General features: G+C 35.7%; 1 protein-coding gene across 11 annotated transcripts in view; it reads right to left on the bottom strand.

The window, feature by feature from the left end:
* Positions 1-27,119, bottom strand: part of dock3 (dedicator of cytokinesis 3) — a 153,590-nt gene that overhangs the window by 72,085 nt on the left and 54,386 nt on the right. For all 11 annotated transcript variants that reach the window (XM_016668976.1, XM_016668968.1, XM_016668965.1 and 8 more), the window contains exons 2-5: positions 24,419-24,502; positions 14,100-14,140; positions 7,581-7,636; positions 963-1,059 (exon numbers count right to left, since the gene is read on the bottom strand). In XM_016668976.1, coding sequence (XP_016524462.1) covers positions 963-1,059; positions 7,581-7,636; positions 14,100-14,140; positions 24,419-24,502 — 278 coding nt within the window. The remainder of the gene's footprint in view (positions 1-962; positions 1,060-7,580; positions 7,637-14,099; positions 14,141-24,418; positions 24,503-27,119) is intronic.

Here is a 27,119-nt window from a genome sequence, read left to right as displayed (position 1 = left end):
TGACAGTTACTGGTACGCACACAGAAGGTTTGTCTGTCCTTTCCTAGACTGTACATGGACTGGGTGGCTGCAAATAAACTGCCCCCTATGCAATTAATAAAGTTGTTTTGATCTGACCTGACATCTCCAACATGAAAGCAAGGCAGAGCGACTCAACTTTGAACAAAATCATAGGAATTCGGCCGCAAAAAATAGACATCAGTTCCTCTAGCAGTCAAAATTCTGATTAATTTGGTTTTGGCAAAGGCCTGCTTGTTACTGGGCTTGGAAGCATTTCAATGACAGTGAAGCACCATAGAGGTTCATTGCAAATTTCAGGCTGCATTTCTGCAAACAGAGTTGAGAATTCAATCAGAAATCAATATAATGCTAACATACAAAAAACAAAAGGTACAAAGTCATAACCAATCCCTGCAATATAACAAAAACAATGTTTTAAATTGAAAAATTAGGTTCACCATCAAACTGAACAACTGCTGTTGGTGCTAGGGAAAACATTTTCAGTGCAGTAGCGGCAGGAACAGCTCCGTCTTTTCACAATGCTCAAGACAAAACCATTGTCAGGTTTCTCAAGTGGCATTATGTGCACACAGCATGAAGCATCAGTCTGAATCTGCACAGTGGTTAGCTATTTGTCTTTGTCTGACTTGCATCAGTACAGTTGATTTCCCCACAAAGAATCAGCATCAACATTTTTTCTTCATGCTGTAAGGCAGGCAAGTCCGAAATGTTTGTCTGTTCTCGACAAAACTCCTTTGGCTTTAATTGAAACAAACAACACAGAAAAGAAATATGTAACTTCAGATACTAACAAAAAGACGCTAAAAAACACAAAGCAGAACAATTCCTAAACAAATGTTAAATTTGGGGCTACAGTCCTGTGGGTGTCATTTAACTGCTTTTTTTGTATATGTCTGGTGTATATGAGACCCATTATCTGCTGTACATAGTTTGCTGCTTACCACATAGAGTTGCTTCCATAGTAAAGCCCATTCCTGAAGAGTTAACGTCACCTCAGTAACAATTGGATCTTCCAGAGGCACCACAGTCTCATGAGGTCTGCACCGAGATGACACAAACAAAACAAACACACATTTTAGTAACAGCCAATTATTTCAACAGTAAACAAATAAGAGACAGATCTTTTGATGGGTTACTTTATTTTGAGATATATATATATATATATATATATATATATATATATATATATATATATATATATATATATAAAAGAAACAAACATATGACACACATACTATCCACATACATTATATGCATATATTCACAAATATGCATACAATTCAGGCAAAAAGTTATGCAATTCATATTTCTATATTACATACTGTACTTATACATAAACAAGAACATCTTGATTTATTGTATCATAATAAATTATTTTTTACTGTAATTTAAAGTGAAAGTTGAAGGAACATAAAGGCAATGAAATGTGATTACATATTCTGCACTTAGACTATACAGATGGCAGCAAAGGATGATTATTGTTATCATTCAGGGTTGAACTAAAATATCAGCAGTGGAGAGGTAGGATGAAGATGATGTAATGCAAATAAGCCATGATAACTATTCCAAAAAAAGTAGAGCTGGAGTTGAAGTCAAGGACACTTTACCAAAGAGCAGATAGGACAGAGTTCACAGAAATAAGCTTGAAAGGGGAAGAGTCACAGAGTTATGAACAGGTCAATAGTATACTAAACAAAAATGGTAAATAAAAATGTACTGAAAAACAAATGTTGTAAGTTTATTTTGCAGTTTCAAGCAGAAATTTTAAACCGAGCATATTGTATATTAATTTACTTCTAGTGATTCGGGTGGACTGGTGGGTGAAAAAATAAAATGTTTCAACCATAAAAAAATCTATTTAAACCAGAGGAAGAAATGTGAAGTATTGTTTTTGTGAAGGAAACATTGGACAAAGAATCGGAGAGATGCCTCGTCCAACAGGTGACCTTACAAGGTTTTTATGGATTTTTTGTTTTTTACCCATTTATGGTTGTAAAACTATTTTTATATTTGTTTGTTTGTGACTGACTGAGTGCAACAAAGTGCCCAGAGATCATCGCGTATGTTTTGTGAAGTTGACTTTTACAAGTTGAAAAAACAGGTTCAATTAAATTTGGGAGTCTTCTTCTGACTGGATGACCCAAAGTTTAGTGTTAAATGTCTTAATAAAAATAAGAAAAATATACTGAGCTGCTGCACTTAAAAGGTGTGGGTGGAAGATTAAGACCTTCAGAAAGTTTGAAGAAATATTCACATGAAATACTGGGATGTGGAGTATTTTTTTTTCCTAAATAACCTTTAAGGAACTTAAACAGTGAAAGCTTAAGTAAAATAAATAATCAGAGAAAGAAAAAACCTCGCTTCACCTCTGAACATAAAATGATTCACATTTTATATTTTATTTTATGGTTTTATTTTCCTTGCTTCTTTGAAAATGATGTTTGCCCAGAGGGTGAGATTGTTGGTTAAAACTGAAAGCTGACTCACAGTTTCAGGCTGAAGTCAGAAATAATAAAGCGCCCTACTATTTATTTACCCTGCCATGGATGCCATGTTTTTTTTTCTCTTGCATCCTCATTCTTTTCACCTTGTATTCCCATTTCTCAGCCAGCTCACTCTTCTTCTGTTTCATAACTGATAAATTAATAGGAGCAATGTACCAGATTTGCTGATCTCCCAGCAGAACAGCAGATGATAACTGCCTGCTGAGTTCACCCACATCAGTTGTGTTTCAGGGTTTTTTCTCCTATTCTATTCCTTATATTTTTCCTTCATTTCCCTTTTTCCTCATTCACTTCATGTTGCTCTTGTTTAAGTTTCTTTAGTTTTAACTTTTTACCCTAATATCTTTACCACAATTTCTGTTGTATTGTTGGCATGAATGATGAAGCTGCTGTGGATCAACACCTTTATCTCTGAAGCATCTCTTTAAACACCTTCAGTGTTGCACAGAATTTGGAGAGGTAAGTTATTGTCATTTGGTTTATTCATTTTAAATAAGTCCAGTTATAGTTTTCTTTTACTTGTTTTTTTTTAGCATTTACCCTGAACTTATACCCAACTCTTCTGAAGTGTAAAATTTGACAAGAAAAATAACATCTTCTGAATAAATCATTGTAAAAACGATACAACAGTGTTTTGTGGCTGACTTAGGTCTGATAAGGACGGATCACCCTTATGTTGTGGCACAGCCATCTCTAAACAGACCATAATACCCCTGTTAGTCCCATTTCTGTTAGCTCAAGCTTTTTATGCTCTCTTCTTCCTTTTCACATTTCATCTTCCACTTTCTCCTGTCAACACTCTTGTCCAATAATTACTTTAGAGTTTATTTTTACTTTTTGCCTTTGACTCCTTGATTCTAGTTAATTTTTATTCTCTTTTTTTCTGTAAATGTTCATTCATATTTCCTCTGATCAAGCATCGTTGCACATCTCACTTCTGATCCACCATTTCCATCCTCCGTTAGTCCCAAGCCATCTTTGTCCCAGCTGGCTCTTCTTATGTGTTGCCCCTCTGTTGTCTCCAATCCAAATATTTAGCAATCTCATATTTACTTTCTCTGTCTCTTCTTCAACCTCTTTAGATATTAGAAGTGTTGTTGGCCATTTTCCTTTATTATTTGCCTCAAAATGTTTAAAACACACAGCTGCTCTTCCAACTTTGAAAGCATTCAACCCTTTGACCGCTAACAACCCCTAGTCATTGATCAATCTTTTACTTTCATAAACACTAAATGCATCTCATAATGACTTTGTTTTATTTATACATTCCAAGATGATATTCATGATTTATCATCTTGACTGCACGGTGGTGTAGTAGGTAGCACTGTTGTGTTGAAACAAGAAGGTTCTGGGTTTGAATCTGGAGTCTTTCATGTTCTCACTGACTTCCTCCCACAGTCTAAAAACATTGCTGCAAGGTAACTGATCTTTGTAAATTGCCATTGGGTGTGTGTTGTTTGTCCTGTGTGTCTCTGCTTTACAGTGTGATGGACTGGAGGCCTGACAAGGGTGTACCCCACCTCTCATCCAGTGACAACCATGTTTAGTCATTAGCCCCTCTGCAAAGATTAGTGGGCAAATGTATGGACGGATACATCATCACAGTGCTTTTTGGAGAATTAAATCACAGACATAAATATAATTTATCCACATTTTCCTCAAATTTAGACTCATTCATCTTTCTTTATGGTCCATATAGAGCATGAGCCAAAAAAAAAAAATCTGGACATCTAAATTTGATTTGCAGTGTAAATAACTGTAAGCTTTTCACATGCAACAACTCACATTTTCCTGCTGCTGAAGGTTCCTGACAGGCCAAGCACACTCTGAGTCCCACCTCCAGCTATGACAGCAGAAGTGAAACCTCCTTCTGTCCAAATACTGTTCTCCGGATTCAAAAAGTCCTCCAGGCATTTTTAAGAACAGCTTCTATTTTATTTCACAGATTGTCTCCAATAAAAACTAGTGTAACATTTATCCACTGGCCTTCACCTGACCCTTCAAACTAAAACTTCCTCCCCATATGGCCGTTTACACAACATTACTCATGTTGTGAGAATAGTCAGAGCAAGATTCAGCTTAGATTCAAGAGTCAACTCAGATATCATCTGCTCTATATGGTTTTATTAGATTTTTCACTTTCTATGGTAACAGAAAAAAAAGGTTAGCATAGGAGTATTTTAATTTGTATCAATGTCCCAATGTAGTATTTATTTAAGCCCTATTCTTTGATGATGTTCCTCTAAAAGACAGAAAGGACTGTAGCCTGATTCATAGAGAAAGTGACATTTTGCAAACTTCGAAATAAGTACAAAATAAGATAAATTGTATGTTTAAGAAATTATTTTGGTACTAACTAAGCTAAAAGTTTGATCTGATTTAACTTCAGATAGTGAGAAAAAATGTGTTTGTGTCTTTTTATTCAGTGTATTAGTACTACACTAATCTCCCAACCTATCAAACTATCTAACTTCAAAAATACTAGAGCAAATTTTATAAAGCAGCACGGCACAGTCAAACTGACAGAGCAGGTCCAACAGGTGGTGTGAAGCAGAGAGCTGCGACTGAAACGCAGGAGGTCTCCTTCCCCCCAAACAGTGGGGAGCGTTGAAGAAGATGGTCGGACAGCAAGCAGCAGAGGAAATGCTGCCCTTTAACACGGTTGGCTCACCTTGGCTGTGATTTTTATGTTGAGGCAGCGGGAGCTGTTGTCTGCTGCCTCAGACTGATTTCTGACTTCAAGGAGTAATCAGTAATCATGTTATATTTTCGAGGTACCTTTGGCATTACTGATCTTTTCAAAGCTGCATTATTTGGAGGTGTGTTGCACTACTTTAGGCATTATGCTTTTTTAAAACAATCTTACAACGTCTGTAAAAATATACTCGTAATGAAACCTGCCTCTAAAGTAATTAAAACGTGGAACAATTTATGTGGTTGTTGAGTATCCATTTCTCATACACCTCAGTTGTCTTCAATTTCATATGCTGGAAGGTCTTTTTTATTATTTCTCATTATTTCCCTCCCTCCCATCATTGCATGTTAGCTGCTCCCAGCTAAAGTGTGAAAACAGCATCAGAATGAATGTGGCTGTTGTCTAATCAGTTTTCCTCCTCGAGGTGAATTCAGAGGACACGAAAGTCCTTAGAGATGGCCGTTAGGAAATAATTTTCATATAATGGAACTATAGAGACCAAGCCAAGATTACTCAGTGCAAGTTAAAAAAGAAAAAAAGAAACACCATTGGGACAGTCAATTATGAAGTACTTTTCACTAAAAATGTTCATATTTGGTGGATGGGCTACATTCCCAGCTTCTAAAATTTAGAAAGTACTCTGCAACTCTCAGTATTCCTCAGCTCTTATTTACTCTGGAGGGAAGTTTGAAAGAGGAAGCAAAGGATTCCTTATTTCCACTTAATTTGCTATCCATGTCTTTAATTATGTAAAAAACGATCTCATGTAAATTAGCATTGATTATACCACTGGCTAATAAGATTTGTTTTTCTTAAACAAGCTTTTGCAGTCATTATGCAAATGTATTAAAAGATGCCACGTTTACCATTAAAAAGTTCTTTGTTCTATTCAGGAAAAGTGTCTTTAAGCAATTCATCCAGAGACAAAAAAAATACCGAATAACATTTTAAATGTATTACAGAACAACACACACTGTAGACACAAGTGAGTTAGTTCCGCATTTTTTTGCATAATCACATCAGTGCTGCTGTGAGTTAAAGATGTTATTATTCAGTTCGGTGCAAAAGTGTTTTGTACTTTCTTTGCTAAGATTATCCACTATGGAAAAGGAAACAGGGGGTGTCTGACTAAAACATCTAAAACAAAAGTATTTGACGCTAACAAGAAATTTAATGAGGTTATTTCCTTCTGCGCTCTGATCTTACCATGGTGTAAGGCTGAATCATGTGGAGAGAAAAAGGAACTAAAACAGAGTAACATCCACTTTTTATTAGCAGACCGAATAATTAGGCCAACCTTTATCAGTGTTATTGTGGTAAAAATATTCACAATGTTCACTGAGGGGGTTATAAACAAGACGTTCAAGGGCTAGATTTTTATTAAGCACTAGGTTTGAAGGCCAGCTTTTGATTTGCAGCAGTCTAATTATTATAGTTCGTTTAATTTATTAAAATTTTTTATTGACAAGATCTATGCTTTCTACCTTGCTTCTTTATTTAGCTCAAGTTTCTGATGAAACTACTTCTGAGTCACAGTAAATTAATTTTTAATATTAATAAAATGTTTAAAACTAAAATACATTCTAAAGATAATTTAATTTAAAATGTTTTTCAAAAGTTGTAAGAACTTTAGGAGACAAACAGAGAACATAATAAACAACCAGATGGGTTAGTTTACAGTTACATGATGATACTGACGTTAGACTCAAAAACTGCAAAACAATTTCAGCAGTTCATAAACTTCATGAACATTTTTGTTCCAGTTAAAAAGCAGCTTTATCATTAGGACTTTGGGGGGAAAATGATTCCCCCAAAGTCAATGTCAATGTCTGTTTGATAGTTCAACTAAACTATGGCGTTCTCTGATGAACTTTGACTCTCAAAATTTTGAGATGTTTTCAGTTACTTTACAAAATTCCTAGGACAGATTATTCAATTCAGATTTACAATTATCTCAAATGTGATAATCTACTTTCAGTCAAATTATCACAAGCATTTCAATAATTTCAATCTTACTGTTAGAGATCCAAGTGTGTATTCTGTAATAAAATTATGTAAATTTAGTCACTAGCCAATGGGCTTCCCAGGGATCTGTATTAGGTTACCTAGTGTTTTTTTTTCTCTTTTGTACAAAGCACATTTAGTTCTGAATAACAAATAAAAATAATCCATAATAGATTTCTTCTGAAAAAAATAAACAAGCTTCACAGTGGCAGTTGATTTGCCCCACACTTAGAACAAGCAAAATATTTGTCTAAATCAGTCAAAACAAAACAAAACAAAAAAAAAACACAAAGAGGCAACACAAATGCAACAACTTAAAGACAGAAAGCTCCAGTCTCCCATATTTCTGAACTCACCCTCTGTTGGTAACAATGGCTTTCTTCAAGTGAATGTAGCTGGCAGGAAAAACTCCCTGTGAAACAGAAAAACACTGCATAAGTAGAAGAAGTTAGAGCTAAACTACAATCAGCTTTTTGAAGACTTGCATACAGTCATATTCAGCATAACCATCTCATTTACATATAGTAACCAGCACATTTTTAATCAAGCCTGAGGTGTTGTTCTATCTTATAATAATATGACAGATTTGCAGGAAATGCATTCAGCAGAGTTTTTTATACTAGATTTTTCACAGTCTTCCACTTATGCTGACAGAACAAGCTTAAAACATCCAAAGAAAAGACAACCTGCCATGTATATCACGGCTATACAACGTGGAACATCTTAGAGGAGCACTGGTAAATTATTCATAAGAGACACTGAAAGTTAAAATAGAAGCTTCAAACATACAGACCGTGTGTTTAGTTTCTTTTAAAATACCAGCAGTGCTTTCTGCAAACTTGATTTTCCTAAATTTTGATCTCTCACATAAAAGTGGAATTTTTGTTTATGATGTTTGTTTTATGGAAATGTGCGCTCTTGTGAGCAAAGTAATAGACAAATTCAGTAATATTTCACTGCACTGGTTTATAATTCCCATGAAACAAAAAAAAAGTTGAACTAACTTATTCCTAAACTTAAAAATAAAGCAAAGAATAATTTTCCACTGTCTTTTGTTACAACCCAAAAACTGAGCATGGCAAAATTAAGCTGAAAAATAGACTCATACATTTTTTAAAGTGTTTGAAGTAGAGCTGCAGGGCTCTTCGTGGTCCCTTAAATTTATTAGAAGTTTTTCATAAATGTTTTAGACAGTTTTCTGTAAAATTTAGAGAAAATCCATGATGATATGAACAGAAAAAGCTAGACGAGGAGTGATGAAAGTGACCCAGATTACAATGTGTCTAGAGCAGATTCAGATAGTATCATACCAAGTTTCTTGAAATGCTGTTTTAATAAAAAAAATATGCTTATTTCAAGCTGCTACACCTACTCAAAATAAAAAAACTAATCTGAAATTAGCATCCATGCTAAACAGATTAATAACTCAAATCAGGTGTTGGGAAATTGTTCTCTGATTTGCTCAAATGAAGTCAGTCTGACAGGAAGACCCAACATCCCATATTAGTGGCTTTGGAACAGAAACTATTCCCTTATGATTCTGGGTTGGGGTTTTTTTTTTCATGAAAAATTATATTAAAACCAATAATGTAATCACCTACTTCCTGGGTTTAACCCAGAAAAAGATAATGTTACATTAAACAGTGTGTTATTCAAATAGTTTTGAGTCTGCCGTTCTCTGACAACCTTCTTTTAAAAAGGGTGTACTATAATTTAACTAATTAGAAATTTTGCAATATAAAAGCATATCAAAAGTATCTGGGTACCACTTTCATAAAGGATGATTGTGACTGCAGGGCGAAAACTGGCTGCAGGAGGAGAAGCTGACATCTTGTTAGGGAAGGCTTCAGACTTCACGTTTCACACTGAAAGACACATTGTTTTATGAGGGAGTTTTTGTTTTTAAGCAATTTGAAGGGACAGCGACACACTGTCATCAAGCCTAACACTGAATAACATTTCAGCAACATCTCTTCTCTTAGAAACAAAGTGATTTTTGCTCATGTGTCAAATTACTTCTGTCTGTCTGTCTACCTGTCTTTTGACTTTTTATTCATACAATAAAAACACAAATGCCCAACTCTGTTGATGACACAAACGTGTTCAGCTTTTCTTTGAAAACTGAAACAACAGAACTAAACTTATCCTAAACACACAAACAGGAGAATGAACACACGTGTGTCTTCAAGACCTTTAAGTAAGATCTGTTGAGAGCTGAAGGCGTTCTGAATGCACTGACCTGTAAACTACCACCTACTGTCACAGCTAACTAGGCAGAGACAAGAACAAGATGTCATGTATGTATGTGTGCATGAGAGGTCGTGTTGTGCTATTCCTAATTTAGCTGATGGTGTCAAAACACCAAGCCAGTCAGAAAAGGTCAACCCGATACAGAGAGAAAATGAACAGAGAAAAATACAAGAGAGGGTAAAAAAGAACCATAATAAAGTATAGAGAGAAGAACAGCAGAAGTAAAAGAGGAACTTAGAAAATAAATGACAAATCAGGCTGCAGTGAAAATGTCATCCTCCCACAAATAATCCTGTCTCCCTCTGGACTCTTAGCTGCAAATACCTTATTGTCACCTTGTGTTGACCTGTTTTAAGTGCCTTTTAGAGGCCAAGGATTATTAGTCTGAAATATGCCACATATCATATAATGTCTTACAAAAAGAAAGAAAGCAAAGAAACACAAAAGTAGAGGCAGTTACACATTTTAAACCACTTAATGGCTGATTTCATATCCAATTGACAAAAAAATTATTACTTTTGTTTTTGCTGTCAGTCAGATGTTAAATTGCATAGAAATTACACATTTGAATATTCCACCTACCATTAGTGTAAACGTAGGTATCCATTAGTGTAAACGTAGGTATGATGTGAACTTAAAGAAGGAAACAGACTGGTCAGTCTTAGTATGTTAATATGCTGCTACTGCTTAAACAATACTTTGAGTCAAACTATATAGTTTTTGAAGAAACGTTGCATTTTTTATTATTACAGTATTTCAAAAACAGTTAAATACTGTAATGATTACATTACTGTACTGTAAAGGTCCATTGTTGCAAAGACCCATGAGCTCAAGGCACCTTTCTTGCAATATGAAATCAGTGTTTCAAATTGAATTTTAACATATATTTTTGAACGAGCCTTGATGTTCATCCTGCAGTGTTCCCAGGAAGCAGCCAGGCATGAGTTTAAAAATATGCAGAAAGAGCTTTTTTCATACTGTACAGGGCATGCTGATAGGTTTCCTTTAATCCTAAAAGTGAGAAGAGAGTGAAATACTGAGAATACTTTTCCAGCTAAGAGAAGGGATACCAAAACCAGACTAAAATTATATAAAAAGGCATAAAGTGAAGAACATGAGAGAATTAGGACTGTTTGGTAATAAAAAGTAAGCTTTTAATGTCGCTGGTTTGTTGAACGCAATCATGATGTCATGAGGGGTCAGTAGAGCAGTTAATCATCAAGCACTCTGTTCATATCGAAGCTGAAAAAAAAAACTGTTACTTCATGTTAGTGTCCAAATGTCAACATTATCTAATCTCTTCAGTTTGTAAAATATTTGTCCTGGTTGATCATACATCGATCCAGCCTGTTCTTACTCACTTTAAAAACAGATTATTTGCTACAGTCATTATTATCACCTTTTGTTTGATTAAACAGATCTGCCCCCCTCCTTAACGGTTCAGGACAGTAATTGCCCTCTATTGTTTCACTGTCGTCACACCTGCCGAAATGTTTGGGATAATCTGCATTTCATTGTACTCAATTCATCTCTAAATCAAACTGAAAGCAGCCACAGCTGTGCTTCACCCTTACTTTTGACTTCCTGATTTGTCCCTCTCTTGTCCCAGAGGAGGCAATCTCCACTAACCATAACACATCCCTTCTTTTTCTTCCATTATGAGCTCTTCTGTTTTTTACAGCTCTACTCGTTGTTTCAAGTGAGAATTGTGTAGCTTCCCTCTACAGCTTCATGCAGCATCAGAATAAAATCTGGGATGTCATTTTAGCATGGCGCTTTTGGATGACAAAATAACTTTGATATTACATCACGACCACCAGTCTTAAGCTTCAGCTAATACAAAACTAATTGGAAACACAGAGAAAAACAAAGAAAAGAGAGAGATAAATTTAAACACAGAGAAAAACAAAGAAAAAAGAGAGATAAATTTAAACACAGAGAAAAACAAAGAAAAAAGAGAGATAAATTTACTCAGGATTATATGTAGCTGAATTTGACAGATATATGTGTGTTTTAGCTTAAATGTTTCTATAATTGCATCGGCTTTGTAAGCCCCTGTTAACCCAGGGTTGGATGGAGCAAGAGTGTTCAGAAACTTAACAAAAAACATACAGAAACAAGTTCTTTTTAAGTATGTTTAATTCAAATTGTTATATGACCTTAGGTATATATGGTTGTACAATAAATCTTAAAGCAGGCTGCCCTTTCTATGGCCTCTGTGCTGAGGCTAATCCAAACACTGATGAAACTCAACATGGAAAGTTCTCTGCAGTGCAGAGGATTAGGGATGACTCAGAATAGGAAGGCATTTCTTCAGGGAGACACAGCGATTCGCTTTAACTAGCACGCCCATTGTAAAGAAAACAGGTGATAAAGATGGAACTAATAGGATTGGGCTGATGCCTTTATTCTGAGGAAAAGGGGTAACAAAACAGACAAACTCAATCGCATTAAGGCACACAATCACACCATACAACAACAGGATGAAAGCATAAGAATGCATAATGTAGCATGCATATTTCTGCACGTAAGCAAGCATTGTAATGCACAAAACATACATAGAAAAGATGTTTTGTTGAAATAAATGTATCCAAATTGGGATCATGTCACGTTGAGGCTCATCACAACAGAGGAATAAGACCTGCAAGCTTCTTAGCCAGTATTTATGTTTCTCTCTCACAGCCTCATTTCTCCAGACGTTGTTTCTGGAGTGTGAAATAAACCTGTACATTAAAAACAAACCGAGTGCTTCCTATTGTGCTCCTTTTGAATTCTTCCTAGCATTGTAGCAGCCTTTCCAATTATCTTCTAAATCAGTGCAAGGACATCGCTAGTCTGTGAAATCTCCAGTCCAAAAGGTCGTCTTCCACTCTTGAATATATATTAATCAATTGTGATGACAGTGTATGTTGAGTCATTGAATAAAAGCAAACTACACTCTTCAGTAATAAGCCACATTATTTTGTTGTTTTATACTACAGTTCCAGCTAACTGTTGATGCAGATTTTCAAAGCTGCAAATCTTACATTAGTGCTGCTGTTTGTCTGGTGAGGGCAGTTAATTCTCAATTTATCAATCATAAAGCCTTCTAAGCCAAAATGACTTTCTATCCAAATTGATCTGTGACTCATCATGCACTGTCTTACATAATGTGGTGTTGAAGAGGTCGTTTCTGAGACCAGGATACTGATACTGTCGCTGATCTCATGTGTTTCAGAAGGCCAGAGGTCAGTAATGCTGCATCATGAGAAACAGAACTGCAACTGTGCATTAACCTCATCTGTTCAGCATGCAGCTGTTCAGACACACCTCACATCTGGCACGTTTCCATAAGAGACTAAAATCACATGAAATGTTTCCTCGGTGAAGCTGCAAATGACGTTCAGAAAGAGTTGTGGTTTACTTTTGGTGTTTATCTTCCGCCTCCTCTTTCTCTACTAGGAGGATTTTATAAGCATGAGTTTTCCCCCATCACAGATGATGACTTAGTTCAATGACTCATTTGCTTTATCATAAGGAATATTATGTTTCTATGTATTGTATTTGTGTTGATATTTAGTATTTTTCCACCTTAATTTAGACAATCGGCAAAATGCTTTAGAAATGTTTGTTTTTGTGTTTAGTTCTTTAAGGCTTCAGCAGCTCTTGGAAGAAATATAAATTATAGTTGCTATGGTGATGCTACAATGACCCACCAATGCTGAATAGTTTTCTCTACTGCAATGTTCAGAATTTCTGATGTTTGATTAGCATGAAAAAATGTTAGCTTAAACATTTTTTCACCTATGATCCTTCCTTAATGGACTCCCATTGCCCTTGCTGTAATTAACTGCAGGGCATGCAGCCCATGTTGTTGCAGCTGAACTAAGACTTTCAATCAGTAAGGTGTCACATTCTTAATTCTTGTTTTACTAAATGGCTAAACAGAGTTTAATATACATTAAAGCAGTTTTAGGTCTTTAATTAACCTCTATGTACAACTGTTTTTGAAGGGCACTGCACTGCTACCCCACCTGCAATGATGTTCCTGCACTGTCAAAGGAAGACGCCAATCTCACTGTGCTGATTTCCGATCACTTAAGGGTTATTTCTGTAACAGAGGACTTTTACTTTACAGGTTTACCTGTTAAGTTAAAGTTTACCTGCTAGTTAAAGCCAGTTACCTGGCTTGTAACAGGTAATGCTAAATAAAACATTCAGATCCAATAATAAATCTAAAATGTTTCTAATTATTTTTTTCTGCAATGTCACATTTTTATGAAAGACTAATCTTGCAGTAATGGTTGCTGCATTTTCAAAAGTCATTTGAGTAAAATAGTTTTATATTCAATATAAGTATTCAATAATATTCATGAAAAACAAATTAAACCACTCTTCATCCAGCAAAATAAAAAAAAAAATATTGATTTAATATTCTGCCAAGAGGTTCAAGGTCTGCAAAGAAACTCTGGGCTACAGAGGCGTCATCATGTATTAAAGTTCTTTATAAACTTAAAAGTAATCAGGTTCGTCAACCTTCTCACAACAAATACAGAGAACAAAAAAAAAAGTTGGAACCAAAGAAAAAAAAAACAAATTTCTCTTGATAAAAGAAAGGTGTTTGGCAAAAGGAGAGTCTGTCTTACCTTGACGTTCGGCTTCCTTGTTGAGAATCCTCTGTACCATCCTTGAAGAAAAGAAAATAATCAGTGACAGGTAAAAACACAGAATCAAAATGATTATGTCAACAGTTCAACAAGTTTTATTAAATCAACTTTGAAAAAGTTACTTGAGTTTATTTCTGAAGACAAAATTGTGATATCAGAAGGTAAAAGAAAATAAATAAGCTACCACTAAAGCAAACACCATTTAGGACAGATATTATTAAAAAAATACCAATAACCAAATTCACCAAAATGTGACATAATTCCATTACTTTTCTATAATAAGATAATTCTGTTAGTTTTTCTATAACTAAATTATATCTACTTATAAGAAAACGGTAAAATAATAATAATAATAATAATTAAATAAATAAAACGATCAAGCTTATATGTGCATAAAATGACTCTGAAGTAAAATGCAAAATTATACTTGTTTTTCTGCAAAACCATTTAAAGACTCAGTCCATATTCACAATGCAACTGTAAGCAGATATTTTAGTAAAAATAGCATGTTTGATATGCAACATCATTCATTTTTTATGCCAAGACTTTAAGTGTTGAGAGTTAACTGAAATGTATGAAGCAAGAAATATTCTATATCACAAAAATAAAGACATGTAACTCAAATAAATAAATTTGAATATTATTTTCTTTCAAAGAACCCCTTTACGCATTAGACTGACATCAAGTCAATATGAGTAATGTATGTAGGATTTTTTTTTTTCTGTAGGCAAAATGCATGATTAGCATTGATTTAGAATCCTGCGGTCTAAAAGAGAAACCATCAGTTTTACATTATGTGATGAAATAAAAAGTTGTAGAAAGAAAACTTGAGTCACTGACCTGAGGTGTGTGAGTGTCTATGTCTGCATGTTTGAAAAGATTGGAGTGAAAAGTTGATGGCTTAGTTGATGTGAGTTTACACTGGACGCTATGAGCTCATGAATGTGGATGACAAACTCTGATAGAGACACTGATGGACATGAAGCCCCGGAGCTGGAGACAGATTCAGTCCATTGCTCTTTACCCTGTGTGGGTGGCTATGTGCATACGTTACTAGATTCTCTATCCTTATGGGGACCAATATGCAAACATGAATGGACAAAACTAAATCTGTCAAACATGGATAAGAAAACTGTAAACAGTATTTGTTTAGTGTTTAACAAGACCAATTCTTAATTAATGTCACATCTTCTCCAAACTAAAAGCATATGCAGTGACTTGCATTTTGCAAATAATCTGAAATGTACATCACGCATTTCATCTCAAGACCTACTTTGTCAGATATCCTTAAATTACATCAAATATAACCAGCTTCCTTCAGAAGTCAAGAAGTAACTTTAAGAACTGATGTTTGATGATGCTTTTTATTCATTTTGACTGTTCCAAGATGTAAAAAACTGGAGAGACATGCCCCAACCATCTGAATTACAGATGTATTGAAGCAATAGATGGATTTATACTGCATTAGAGTTTGATTGGCCCCAAAATATGTAGCTCAGGCTATAGATTTATAGGTGGAGCTCATACTCAGTTGAAGAAATGGGAAAAAACAATAAATAATGTATGATTCTTCAGAATTATGTATAACATAATGTTGGTCTATCACATAAAATCCCTGTTTTTGTGACAAAATGTGGAAAACCACAAAGAAAAATACTTTTGCAAGGCTTTGAACCATTTACTATGTTAAACCAGAGTAGGACTTTTCAAGAGTCTTGGGAAACTAAAACTGGATATTTTGGTAAATGAGGAGAATTTACATAAAGTTTATAAATATTTATGATGGTCTCTCATCATAAATATTTACTTAGTGAAAAATGTGCATCACTTTTGGATTTTTCCTCCTTAAGTACAGCAATTCGACAGAACAATAGAACTCGTTAACAGAAAACTACTACCCTGAGACGCCTTAAGTTATATTTCTCAGTTATGAGTCACTCGGCCTACAGACACTAAAATGTTGAGTCGGGATCTTTCACAGCTCAGCCTAGCTGTTTGCAGGCTAGAGTGAGAGTCAGATTAGTGACAGGCAAAACTGGGTCGGTTTCAAGTTCTCATCGCTGATGGACCTCCTTCTCCAGCCAGTTTGAGAGTACACCAGTCTTTTCACATGGAGAAACATCCATCAGATGCCTCAGCAGAGTACGAAGCTGTCATCAAAGTGGACTCAAGTTGAAATAAAACCTTGACAGCTGAAAATTACTCATATCCTGGGAGTTAGTATTTCAAGGAAGAGCCCAGAGACAGACATCCTCTCAGGCAGAAGAGGCGTCATTTGTCTCCATTCAAGTGGAAATGAAAATGATTGTGTCTGCAGCTATTGAAAATTTTGAAGGTGAGTGATTACTCTTTGTCACAGTAAGGAGAAAGAGACAATTATTTATCTCAGAATTATGCATTTAACATCTCTGAGCGTATTAGAATACCAACTATGTACTTTAAAATGTTAAACAAGAAGACAAAACTCAAAAGTTATAAAGATTTGTAACATGTCAAATAACTAGATAGGACTGTGACAAGATGTCGTTTTAGATTTTGTAGGATGTGTTTTAAGACTGTTTAGAAAGAGATGAACATCTAGGGACATTTTTATGTCCAGTTATAAAATAATAGCTCTTGAAAATGATTCAGTGATGCCATAAATCTGAGTATTTGACAGGATTCTTCACATTAACTTTCATCTTATCATCTCTCAAAATTATGAGTTTAATTTCTCCGCGGCTCTTCATAATCTGATTTGAATATGGAGATGAAAGTTTAATTGGACGGCTAATTAATAACCAATCAAGACGCATTTATCACCAGCGCTAAGATGTCTGTGTTACTCCCAGGCCTCTCATCTATATGATAATCAGAGAGAGTAGTTGAAGCTGCAGTGTCAGGGTCCGTTTCTAATGGTTTTAATGGCTAAAAACAAAATCTTTGCCAGGCGCTATTATGTTATCAGAGTATCATAAATCTTTTGAAGTAGAGGTCGTGGAGCAGGTGTTTGTGTGGTGAATCCATGCATACAAGTATGAAACACACTCTTACCCTAATGAAGAATAATCATTTTTCCTCCTGTAACCCAACGGATCACCCCATAGTTATTAGAATAATCATTTTGAACTATTATGAACATAATCCACAATAATAATCATGATAAATCATTTTCAAAGGGGGGCAGCTCTCACAGGGCCTCTTCTGTGGTATTAACAAAAAGACTTAGCTCATAATGGGGGCTGCATTACACAACTGATTTCCATCAGGCAATCAAATCAGACAAATATGAGTCTTAAATGACGCTTCATATTGCTGTAGAGAATACCTCGAGCTAGGTTATGAGAAAAGGAATTACTTGTTTAACCAATAATAAAACCCAAGGGGAGCATTTTCTCTGTAACTTCAGTTATGACCATGATTTAATAGAGCTGTAAGCTGCAGCTGAGGCCCCAGACTCACCATCCGCGAGCTACAAAATACAATCAGTGTATGTGTTCAGTTATTAGTGGCCAAAGACAAAACATTTTTATTCAGTTGGATTCGGTTGGTAACATATCCTTAAAAACAATACAACCTTCTTCAAATCATTAATTGTAGTGTGCTAAATTCTATCCTTAGGAAAATCATGGTACTGTATGTCAACCGTTTTCAGAATTTTCAGAAAATATGCATTTGCAATATTGCTGTTCGTAATGGCTAACCTAATTGTTCTTCACTTTCCTCTTCCTCCGGTGTTATCATGGTGTACTCACCACTCTAAGATTGACAATCTCTGTCACCACAATTTAAATCAAGTGTTGACATCAGTGGCATTGGGATTCCATCCAACTGGAATCATTATCATGGTGAAGTAAAGTGCACAGACGTCAAATGGGAAATAGTACCTACAGATTGGAGGAATAGACATATAGCTTCAGATTTAGTAGTGTTGTTGTGAAGACCACCTAACCCAAGACCAAGACAAGACTAAGACCAGAGTATATCGAGACTGAGACAAGACCAAGGCTTTTAGGGTTTGAGACCAAGTCGAGACCAAGACTGAGGGAGTCAAGACCAAGACCGGTGCCCTGTGCTACATGACACAATAAAATGTGAAATATGATCAAAATTGCATCTTAAATTGATCTGAAAGATTCATATTCCCATAAAAAACACATAGATATTAAATACCTAGAGCTGAAATAAATTTAACCAATATTGTTATCAATTCAAACTCTTTGTTCTGCTTTGCTTCCATCTCTGTGCCACAATCCGCGGAGGTCTCCTCCCCTCCCTAAAAAGATAACGCCCTGAGCAGTTGCCCATGTCAGAAACCACCACTGTCTGCACCATTAAACATAATAATTAAGGCAATGCATGAATGATAAACAACGCTAAACTATGAACACTGACCAAGGAACAACAAGCAAGAAGTAACCAAGAACAAGGCGCATACTGTTCTCACCCTTCCTCCCACTGCATGAAGCCAGGAAGCAGAGTGCTGTAATGTCTGCCACCATGACTGGTGACGAAAACAAAGAGCAATGAGCATGCTCTGCGCTGTTCCATTGTTGTGTTTTATTTATTTGCTAATGAAATAAATATCAATGTATATAATTAAATGAAATAATAACAGCTACTGCAGTTTACGTAGAGCATTACAAGAACAAAAAACGGCTCTCAGTGAGGCTTCAGTCCTATCTTTATAATAAAGAGCTGTTCAGAAGAATTGGATCGCTCCTGAATCTCACTTCACTATTTTGTAGACTTTGGTCACAGCGTTGTCCCACATACGACACGTCAGTTAAAACCTCTGCACAATAATACAGCTCTTGAGTGACAGCGTTTTTCATACAATGTGTCCCTGCACCGCTAGCTTTGCTAACATCACGTCAACGGAGCTTACCTCTCTTTGAGCTTCTTTTCTAAGTGACGTTAAAAGTTAGACGTTGTCCCCCACTGTCTGTGAAAGCGAAGCGCTACTTAATTTACATGTCGCCATCTGATTTCTTATGGTTTATGTAGCGGGATGGTATTACTAACTATTAGATAGACATCTGCCGCTCAGAGAAAACCACTGTGCATGTCTTTGAGCGCCGCGTGCGAACGAAAGGGGCAAGGAGGGTGGGGGCAGTGTAACAGAAACACATTAGTCACGTTATTGCTTGGATGTTAATCGATATATTTTGCATCCAGTGAAAACAAAGATATTAACAAATAAACTGGACAATATGCTGGCAATTTAGTGACATTTCCACAGTTGTGGTCTTGACCAGTCTTGAAATAAAATCCCGAGTCCTCAACGCCCGAGACATTCTGTGGTCGAGTCCGTGTACTACAACACTGAGATTTAGCAATATAAACTATTCTCCATGCAGTCTTTGGCCCATATTAGTTAAATATTTCCGTGTTTTGACCAGGTAAATAAATGTATGTAAATATCTGGTTTCAATCATGTTTTAGCCTTTAAACAGCAAAGAACTACTCCTCCAGGATTTATCATGCATATGTGGTCATGCTCCGTGAAGTTCAAAAGATAGGATCATTTTCTGGTGAATTCTAAATTTCATTTTCTGGTTTGCTACACCTACAAGAAGCAAACATAAATGGGTGTCCTCTGTTGGCATCATTTCCTGGTGCTTCATCTTTCTGAGGGCAACACGGTGTAAATTGACAGCCCCTGCTTCACATTACATTGAAATATGTTGCATCCACTCTGCGTGGGTGTCGATCTCATGATAAAGTGTGACACTTTAAAATGTCAGTGCACCTTGAAGCCATGGCCAACTCTACATCCTGGCTCTGCTTCTGGAGGCGAAGCTGTCCCATCACTCACATTTTTGTTTTGCTCCTTCACTGATGGACTAAATTTACTGCTGTTTATCAATATTACTACTGAGCAGCAAAGATAATCAGAAACATGGCTTTAAGTCTAAGTCTTTAAAGCTGATGGTGTGTGTTAACACAATGCCAAGATAGAAAGTAATTAGCAATGATCACAAATAATAAATTCTGTTACTTGAAGTAAAGAGGAACTCCAGGCCTTTTCTACATCAATGTTCAGAACCTATCAGCACAGTGAGGAAGCTTATTGAAAAGTAGAAAACAGTTAAGACAAATGCAAATACACCCAGGAGTAGATGTCTTGACAAATTCACTCCGCTGTCTGATAAAAGTGTAATGCTCACGCAATGCTCAGAAAAAGATCACAAAACCTGAAAAACTCCACTTTTACCTCCTCAGGCCTCAGCATGTTAAATGTTAATGTTCATGACAGTCCATTACAAAAATACTGAACAACTATGGCATGTTTAAAAGGATTTTCAGGTGAAATCTTTGTCTTGTCAAAAAGAATGTGGCAGTTTGGCCCAGGCTTGCAACAAGAAGACTTTACTTTGCTTTTATTGAAGCAACTTCTGGAACAATGACCTTTGAACAAATGAGACGAAGTAGAAATGCTTGACCAAAACACAGAACAGCAAAAACAGCATTATTGCTAAAACACCCATACCACCTGTTAAGGACAGCAGTAGAGGGGTGATGATTTAGGCTTGTTTTGCTGCCACTAGGCAGCTTGAGCTCTACTACAAACTCCTCTGTATACCAACATTTTGTACTTGGTATACATACTCAAGCCTCAACATCTGAAGCTTGGCTGAAACTGGTTCATCAACAGGATAATGATCACAGGGACAGGAGCAAACTACAAGGCTGGAAACAAAAACAATTAATCTGCTAAAAAGGCTCAGTCAAAGTCCAAACCTCAAAGTGACTGAGATGTTGTTGTTTATGCATTGTGAGAACTATGCATAAAACAAATATCTGCAAACCTCAATTTACAAAATCAACATTGTAAATTCCTCCAAAATGATGCAAGAGACTGAAAGTAATTTCCTAAAGCACTACTGAATGTTATTGAAGCTGAAGACAGACTTAAATTTTCTATGGCCAGGGTTGTTATTTTTACTTGATCTTTTTTGAACACCAATGTCAGTGTGGAATGTAAATTATGGTTTCATAAATTAGTTGATTCACTTATGTTGAATTGACTAATGCAGTAACAATCAGATGATATTCATTGTTTTTAAAAAATAAAACCCTATAATTGAGAGAGAATGTGGTTTTAATATTTTGTACAGTTATCCAATCAGTGAAAAACTAATGGGCAAAAGACTAAGATGTTTATTCAATCAATACATCGTAAAATGTTTGACTGGCAGTTGTTTAGAAATTTCAAATACTCAGTTTTCTATATCATGTTCGCTGTTTCGATGGATAAAACTGCAGAAAGTAAAAGGTGCTTTCAAACACAAAAAAAGTCAATTTGGATGACAATTTTACAAGTACAGCCATTTCTAAAATTGAGCTCTGCAGCATCTCTGTAACATCACATTCTATAGTCACTCATTTCAGAACAAGACAATAAAATGACGTTCAGATTTCATGCACTCTGCTCTGATCAATATCCAGTGTTTAAAGGACCCTTATAACTGTAATGCTATTCACATAATGACAGCAATAGTGGGAATCTTCACATTATCCTGAGGAACTCTGATAAAAGTAAGGCCTGGTTTGGCCTGATAATCACTGTGCGTCATGGGAACACTGTGATACCGGTTTCTGCCACATGAGCTCAGATAATAGCCCGTGTTCCTCACTAGCAGTGTTGCATTTCATAACCAGAGCAAATTAGATACTGATAGGGTGCAATGGGAATAGCTGAACCTTTCACACAACTCTGTTTTGGTCAGCAGGCACAGCAAGTGCAGAAACTGAAAGAAGGAACAGGAAGATGGGGGAAGAAGACTACAAATAAATAAATAAACAAAACAATAAGGAAAGATAGGAGAAGATGACAACACTAGAGGATACTGGTGCTAGTAGAGAGAAGTTAATCCATGCAATTTTCTTCCACCCATCAACAGAGCATTCCTCCCTCTCCATCTGCATCTCTTCGCTCCTTGCGGACATCTTACTACCGGGGTGAAGAAAGGCCTAATCAGGCACTGGCACTGGATATATGCTATTGTCCTGCCCAGCTGTAGCTAATAGGCAGCATTCTCTGTTATTATCTCCAAAACAACACATTCCAACCTCAGCCTCATTCTGGCTTGAGCTGGAGATTTCGGAAGTCAAATTAGGAGCAAATGTAGAATTAGCAGGAGCTAATAACTTTGGCCCTTATCCAGACTATATGCAACTGGTCTAAAAATGACATGGCAATATGTAATACTTTGCTTTTACTGAGCAGTTTTTTTTTTGTCTAAAAAGCTGAGGCAGCATTCATGGGAAAGATTTTGTTATGAGTTACCTCATAACAAATAAAAATGATTGAGGCTAACACCAGGACAAGAGGAGACCACCTTGATGAAACCTTTTTCTCTTTCACGGTGGTGAGACGTGAAGTTAGTTTGAATCTAAAATGTTCCACCTTTTAAGAAGAGAAAGGCTATTAATATTTCTAAAATGTGACTGTTTTAATCACTTGAATATGTCTTTCTAAACAATATGCTATGTAAAGTTGAATCTCTAGAAACTGAACTATCTCCAAAAAGCCCCTTTCTTAGATAAAAGTAAATTAAAAAAATTTAAAGTAGTACGGAGAGTCTGAAGGAAGATTAAAAAGTTATATAATCCAGGCTACAGGAGGTCCAGTGTGAAGTTACCTGCTGACAAGCTTTATGTGGGAGCTAAATTCATATTCCAGCCGACTCCGGCACCTGCTCCCATTTCTAAAAATATCATTACCTGTTTTAATCACCATGTTATCACATATGGGGTATTGTCAAGAGGAAGATATGAGACGACAAACCCAATAATGTAAATTAGCTGAAGGTTCCTATTAAAACAACCAGACTTTCCTAACACCTCAGCAGTCGTACCACACCACCTTCATTACCCACGGAGCCCTGGCTAAGTAGTTAGAGCGTATAATGAAGAGTATCTACAAATGGGCTCACTTCTCTACATTAAAAATCTTTTATATTGATTCTACATACTATTCAAATGTTTTAATATCTTTAACTTAGGGTTTTTATTGACATGCAGACACTTAACAAAATAAAAGCTTTAAGTAAATCACTCTGTCTACTAAATTTATATAACATTGGTGGAATTTTTACTGAATTGCTGACATAAATTAACTTTTAGATGATCTCCTGATTTATTGCGATGCATCTGTACAGAGCCTTTCAAGAATGAAGTCATAATAATATAAAAAAAACTACTTTATGAACTGCTTTAAACATATGCAAAAAAATCCTTTAAAACGTCTGTGAAATATTAATATCAATATCTGATGCCTCACTTCTCATCCATATGACTTGTCTCAGATCTGTTATGCAGTCAAAGAAATTTGAAAATAAGGCAAATTTCATAGAAAACCGTCTCTTGATGGGAAGCAGAAGGAAATCAGCAGCAAACCGTCATCTGCAGATCTCTGAATTCCATAAGTAGTTTAAAAGTCATAGATTTAGATATTTTTAGGACATTTACTGTAAGAAAATGTACAAGAGTAGAAGAACAGCTGCTGCTTGAAAGGCATTTACAGTCTAATGTTGATTGTATTTTGCCTCATTTCTCCAGATGGTAGGGATGTAATACTAGACATTGGTCACAGCTTGGAGAGTAGCTCAGTTTTGATATGACGGTTCAAAACTCAGTACGACAGAAAACGTAAGGAGGAATCTAAATTCCTGTTTTTTCTCACTGATTCTAAATAGAAATATAATCCTCTTAAAATAGAGGCTGGCAGACCAACCATTTTTGCTAAAAAGAGGCTAATAACCAACTCTAATTAGATATTTATCACTAGGTATCATTGGATTATTGGTAACTCCATTAAAGAAGAAACATTTTTTGTTAAATTTGAACAAAACCATGCAATCTATAAAATAAAAAAAAATGAAAGGAATTTTTTATTTCACTTAATCTGGCCTTGATTTAATGCAAACATTGAACTTAATACATCATTCAATCACCTGACAAGAAACAAGGTGGTGCTTAATTAAGCAGAAAGTATGTTTAGTGTTTGTAATAAATCCTAGATGATGCTTTTGCATTATTAGACTCTGTATCACTGGAAAAATAAACATTTTGCACACTACTGATTAAAACAAAGCAGGTTAGTCTTTTAATTTTTTTAAAAAAATGTATCACTGGATAATCAATCTTTTTAATAAATATATGATAATGTGAACAGGAAGGGCTATCTATAAAATTTTCCAAGTTCCTCTCTTAGCTTTTCTCCAAGTGAAAGTGACTCTTTTGTGTATTCCACAAATGTTGTTATTCTTTATGTAGACATATAAAGGGTATTTATGACATAAAAGTCTTACCTTCAAATTTTTCCAAGATCTGCACTGTCTCCCCCACCTCCAGAGCCAAACCCTGAGTCACTGAGCCTCGGAAATTACAGATGACTGTAAAGGAAAGGACAAAAAAGGAAAGATGAGAATCTCAAGACATGATGAAGGTGTAACAATTACATCCATTGTAGAGATACCAGAGATCTCTGATGAGCAAAGGTAATATCATGAAAGATTAATTTTATTCATCATGGAGGAGTCCATTTGACTTTGTGTAGATGGAAACACATCCCATTCATGCAAAAGCTTTGTCCCCACATTGTCATTCCAATGTCAAGTTTCAGTTCCCTAATGACAGAACTATGTTTGCAGACTCTCCCATACCAGGAGCTGTTTATGTAAATATTCCTCATGAGTGCACTGATGTGCCCAGAAAACAACAGATGTCAGAGCTTATTCCAAAGCTGAAGTCACAGTAAGTCGCTCCATACAAGACTGAAATATGAAGAGGCAAAAAAAATAAATAAATCACCTCAGGGTAGATGAATATCTCATACTACTCAAAACCATAGTAATGCTATTATCCTTGGCTTTTTCTTCCAGTACGTCTCTTCACACTCTTTTGGTCGCCTTAGGTGATCTGTAACACCTTAGATTCAAATCAAGATGGATTTGCTGCATTTTCTGAGGTCAGTAGTCAACGTTATGGCTCATCAATGTGAAGTCAAAAGTTTAGACTGGTTTAGATTCGGCTGTAATCTTTAGTTAATGTTTGGTTATTTAAAGGACCTTTGCATTTGCTATTCCAAATTAGTAGAATGCAAATAATGAACTTGATGTTAGACTTACAAAGACCAGAATTTACAATGTTAAAGATGAAATCCTGCATCAACCTTTTCTGGATGTTCTTAACAATTAAAGGAGATAATAGACCAGAAACAGGCCCAGTATTTGGTTAGTATATATTAGAATAAGCTACAAAAAGACATTCTTAATTTCTATACATATATCAAATATAATCTACAGACAACTCAGGATTTCACAACTACACCAAAAACATGAATGTTCATGTCATCTAAAATAAATCGTGAACATTATCAGACCTCCAGAGGACTGTAAGAAAATGTTTTTGGATAAAACATGAAGGCAAATTGCTAAGCAGGAACTCACACAAAAATTATGCCCCACTCTTTGTCCCTTGTTCAGAAAGAGGAGTTTGAGGAAGCGAGCTTGGGCTGCAGCCTGCACTCTGAATGTAGTACAAGCCACAAGAGAAGACTTTAACTCAGCATATCTGCATCTGTCTTTGTTTAGCTGACTGTAAATGGCTTTGTGTCTGAGACATCTTAAAAGATGCAACAGTCTATTATGCTTTCAAATTCCACTTCATTCTCAGGCTGATCAACTAAGGACAAAGCATATTTTATGACTGAGATGAGATACCACTCTTACAGGCTTCTGTCATCCCAAGTGTGCAAATCTTCTGTGTTACTGACATTTATGCCTTACATGTTTATGCCCCACATTATTTCATTTATTTACATTGTTATTTGCTTTGCTTCTAGCACCTCACACATTATAAAAGATACACAGTGTCAAATTTGTTTAGATATTTGCACATGCCAAACATCTCACTTTGATTCTCAAATCTCCCACAAAGAAGGATCTTCAATGAATGCAGTCAGACGTCATTCTTAAAGTTTTGAGGAATTTCTTGTTTCTTGTCAGGATCTGGATTTCTATCTGAATACATATTTTTTTCTAGTTCTTTATTTTTTCCTCTTTGTTTGCTTCTGTTTACCTGCTGTTTTTTGCAGAAGCAAAGACGACTGAGACTCAACACAAAAATAGGTAAAAAAACTGTTCATATCTAAATTCAGGAGCAGAAAATAGTTTTGTTCCAATGAAAGGAGCAAGATTTTTATTTAACTTAGATGTTGGAGTTTGTATTGCATAATTTTTCAGAGAATTAATTTAACTGAATCTTCAATTTGGCAGCTTGTTGCTTTTAGTATTATATTAAATTTGGTTAAAGATACTCAGTTTATGACAATATTTCTATCAACAATCAGACTTCAACTTTAATCACTGTTACTTTTATCTCTATAATCAAAGCAACTTTCTCTGCTCATGTAACTGACTATCTACTGCTGTCATCATTCTGTCTCTGTAACTGTAATGCCTTCTATCTGCCTTATTAGTGCTACTCAGCGTGGTGTGATTGCTGCTGTTTGGGATTCTGTCATAGGGCCTCCCCTCTCTGTCTCTGAGAGTCTTTGATTTGTTCTGTGGCTCGTTATCGTCACTGTCAGTCACATCATTGTCAACGGCCTCGTCAGTCTGTCAGCTGTCAGACTCTCGCCCACAGTCTCACCCTGCCATACCTAAACTCTGTACTCAGGCCACATGTAAAGAGTGAAATGAATACTGCCATGAGAAGGATGCATGAAACCGGAAAGTCTGAATTTCAAAAGTAAAACTAGTCGAACCTGATGTTCTTAACCACAGACATTTATTTATTCTTTGGCAATTTATCCATGAAATATGTGCACTTGCAGCTCAAGTAAGTCAGGTTTCAGCAAACTTTGATTTCAACATCTATATTTTTGCACAACATATTTGATGGATTTCTTTCTTTTTTTTTTAGCTTTTTAAGGAAAGCAACAACTGTGTTCCCTTTGTGTGTGTGTGTGTGTGTGTGTGTGTGTGTGTGTGTGTGTGTGTGTGTGTG

Source organism: Poecilia formosa, unplaced genomic scaffold (assembly GCF_000485575.1).
Source record: "Poecilia formosa unplaced genomic scaffold, Poecilia_formosa-5.1.2 Scaffold18, whole genome shotgun sequence".
Taxonomy (NCBI): Eukaryota; Metazoa; Chordata; class Actinopteri; order Cyprinodontiformes; family Poeciliidae; genus Poecilia; species Poecilia formosa.
Note: the sequence above shows the minus strand (reverse complement) of the source record. Positions and strands in the feature narration are given on the sequence as shown.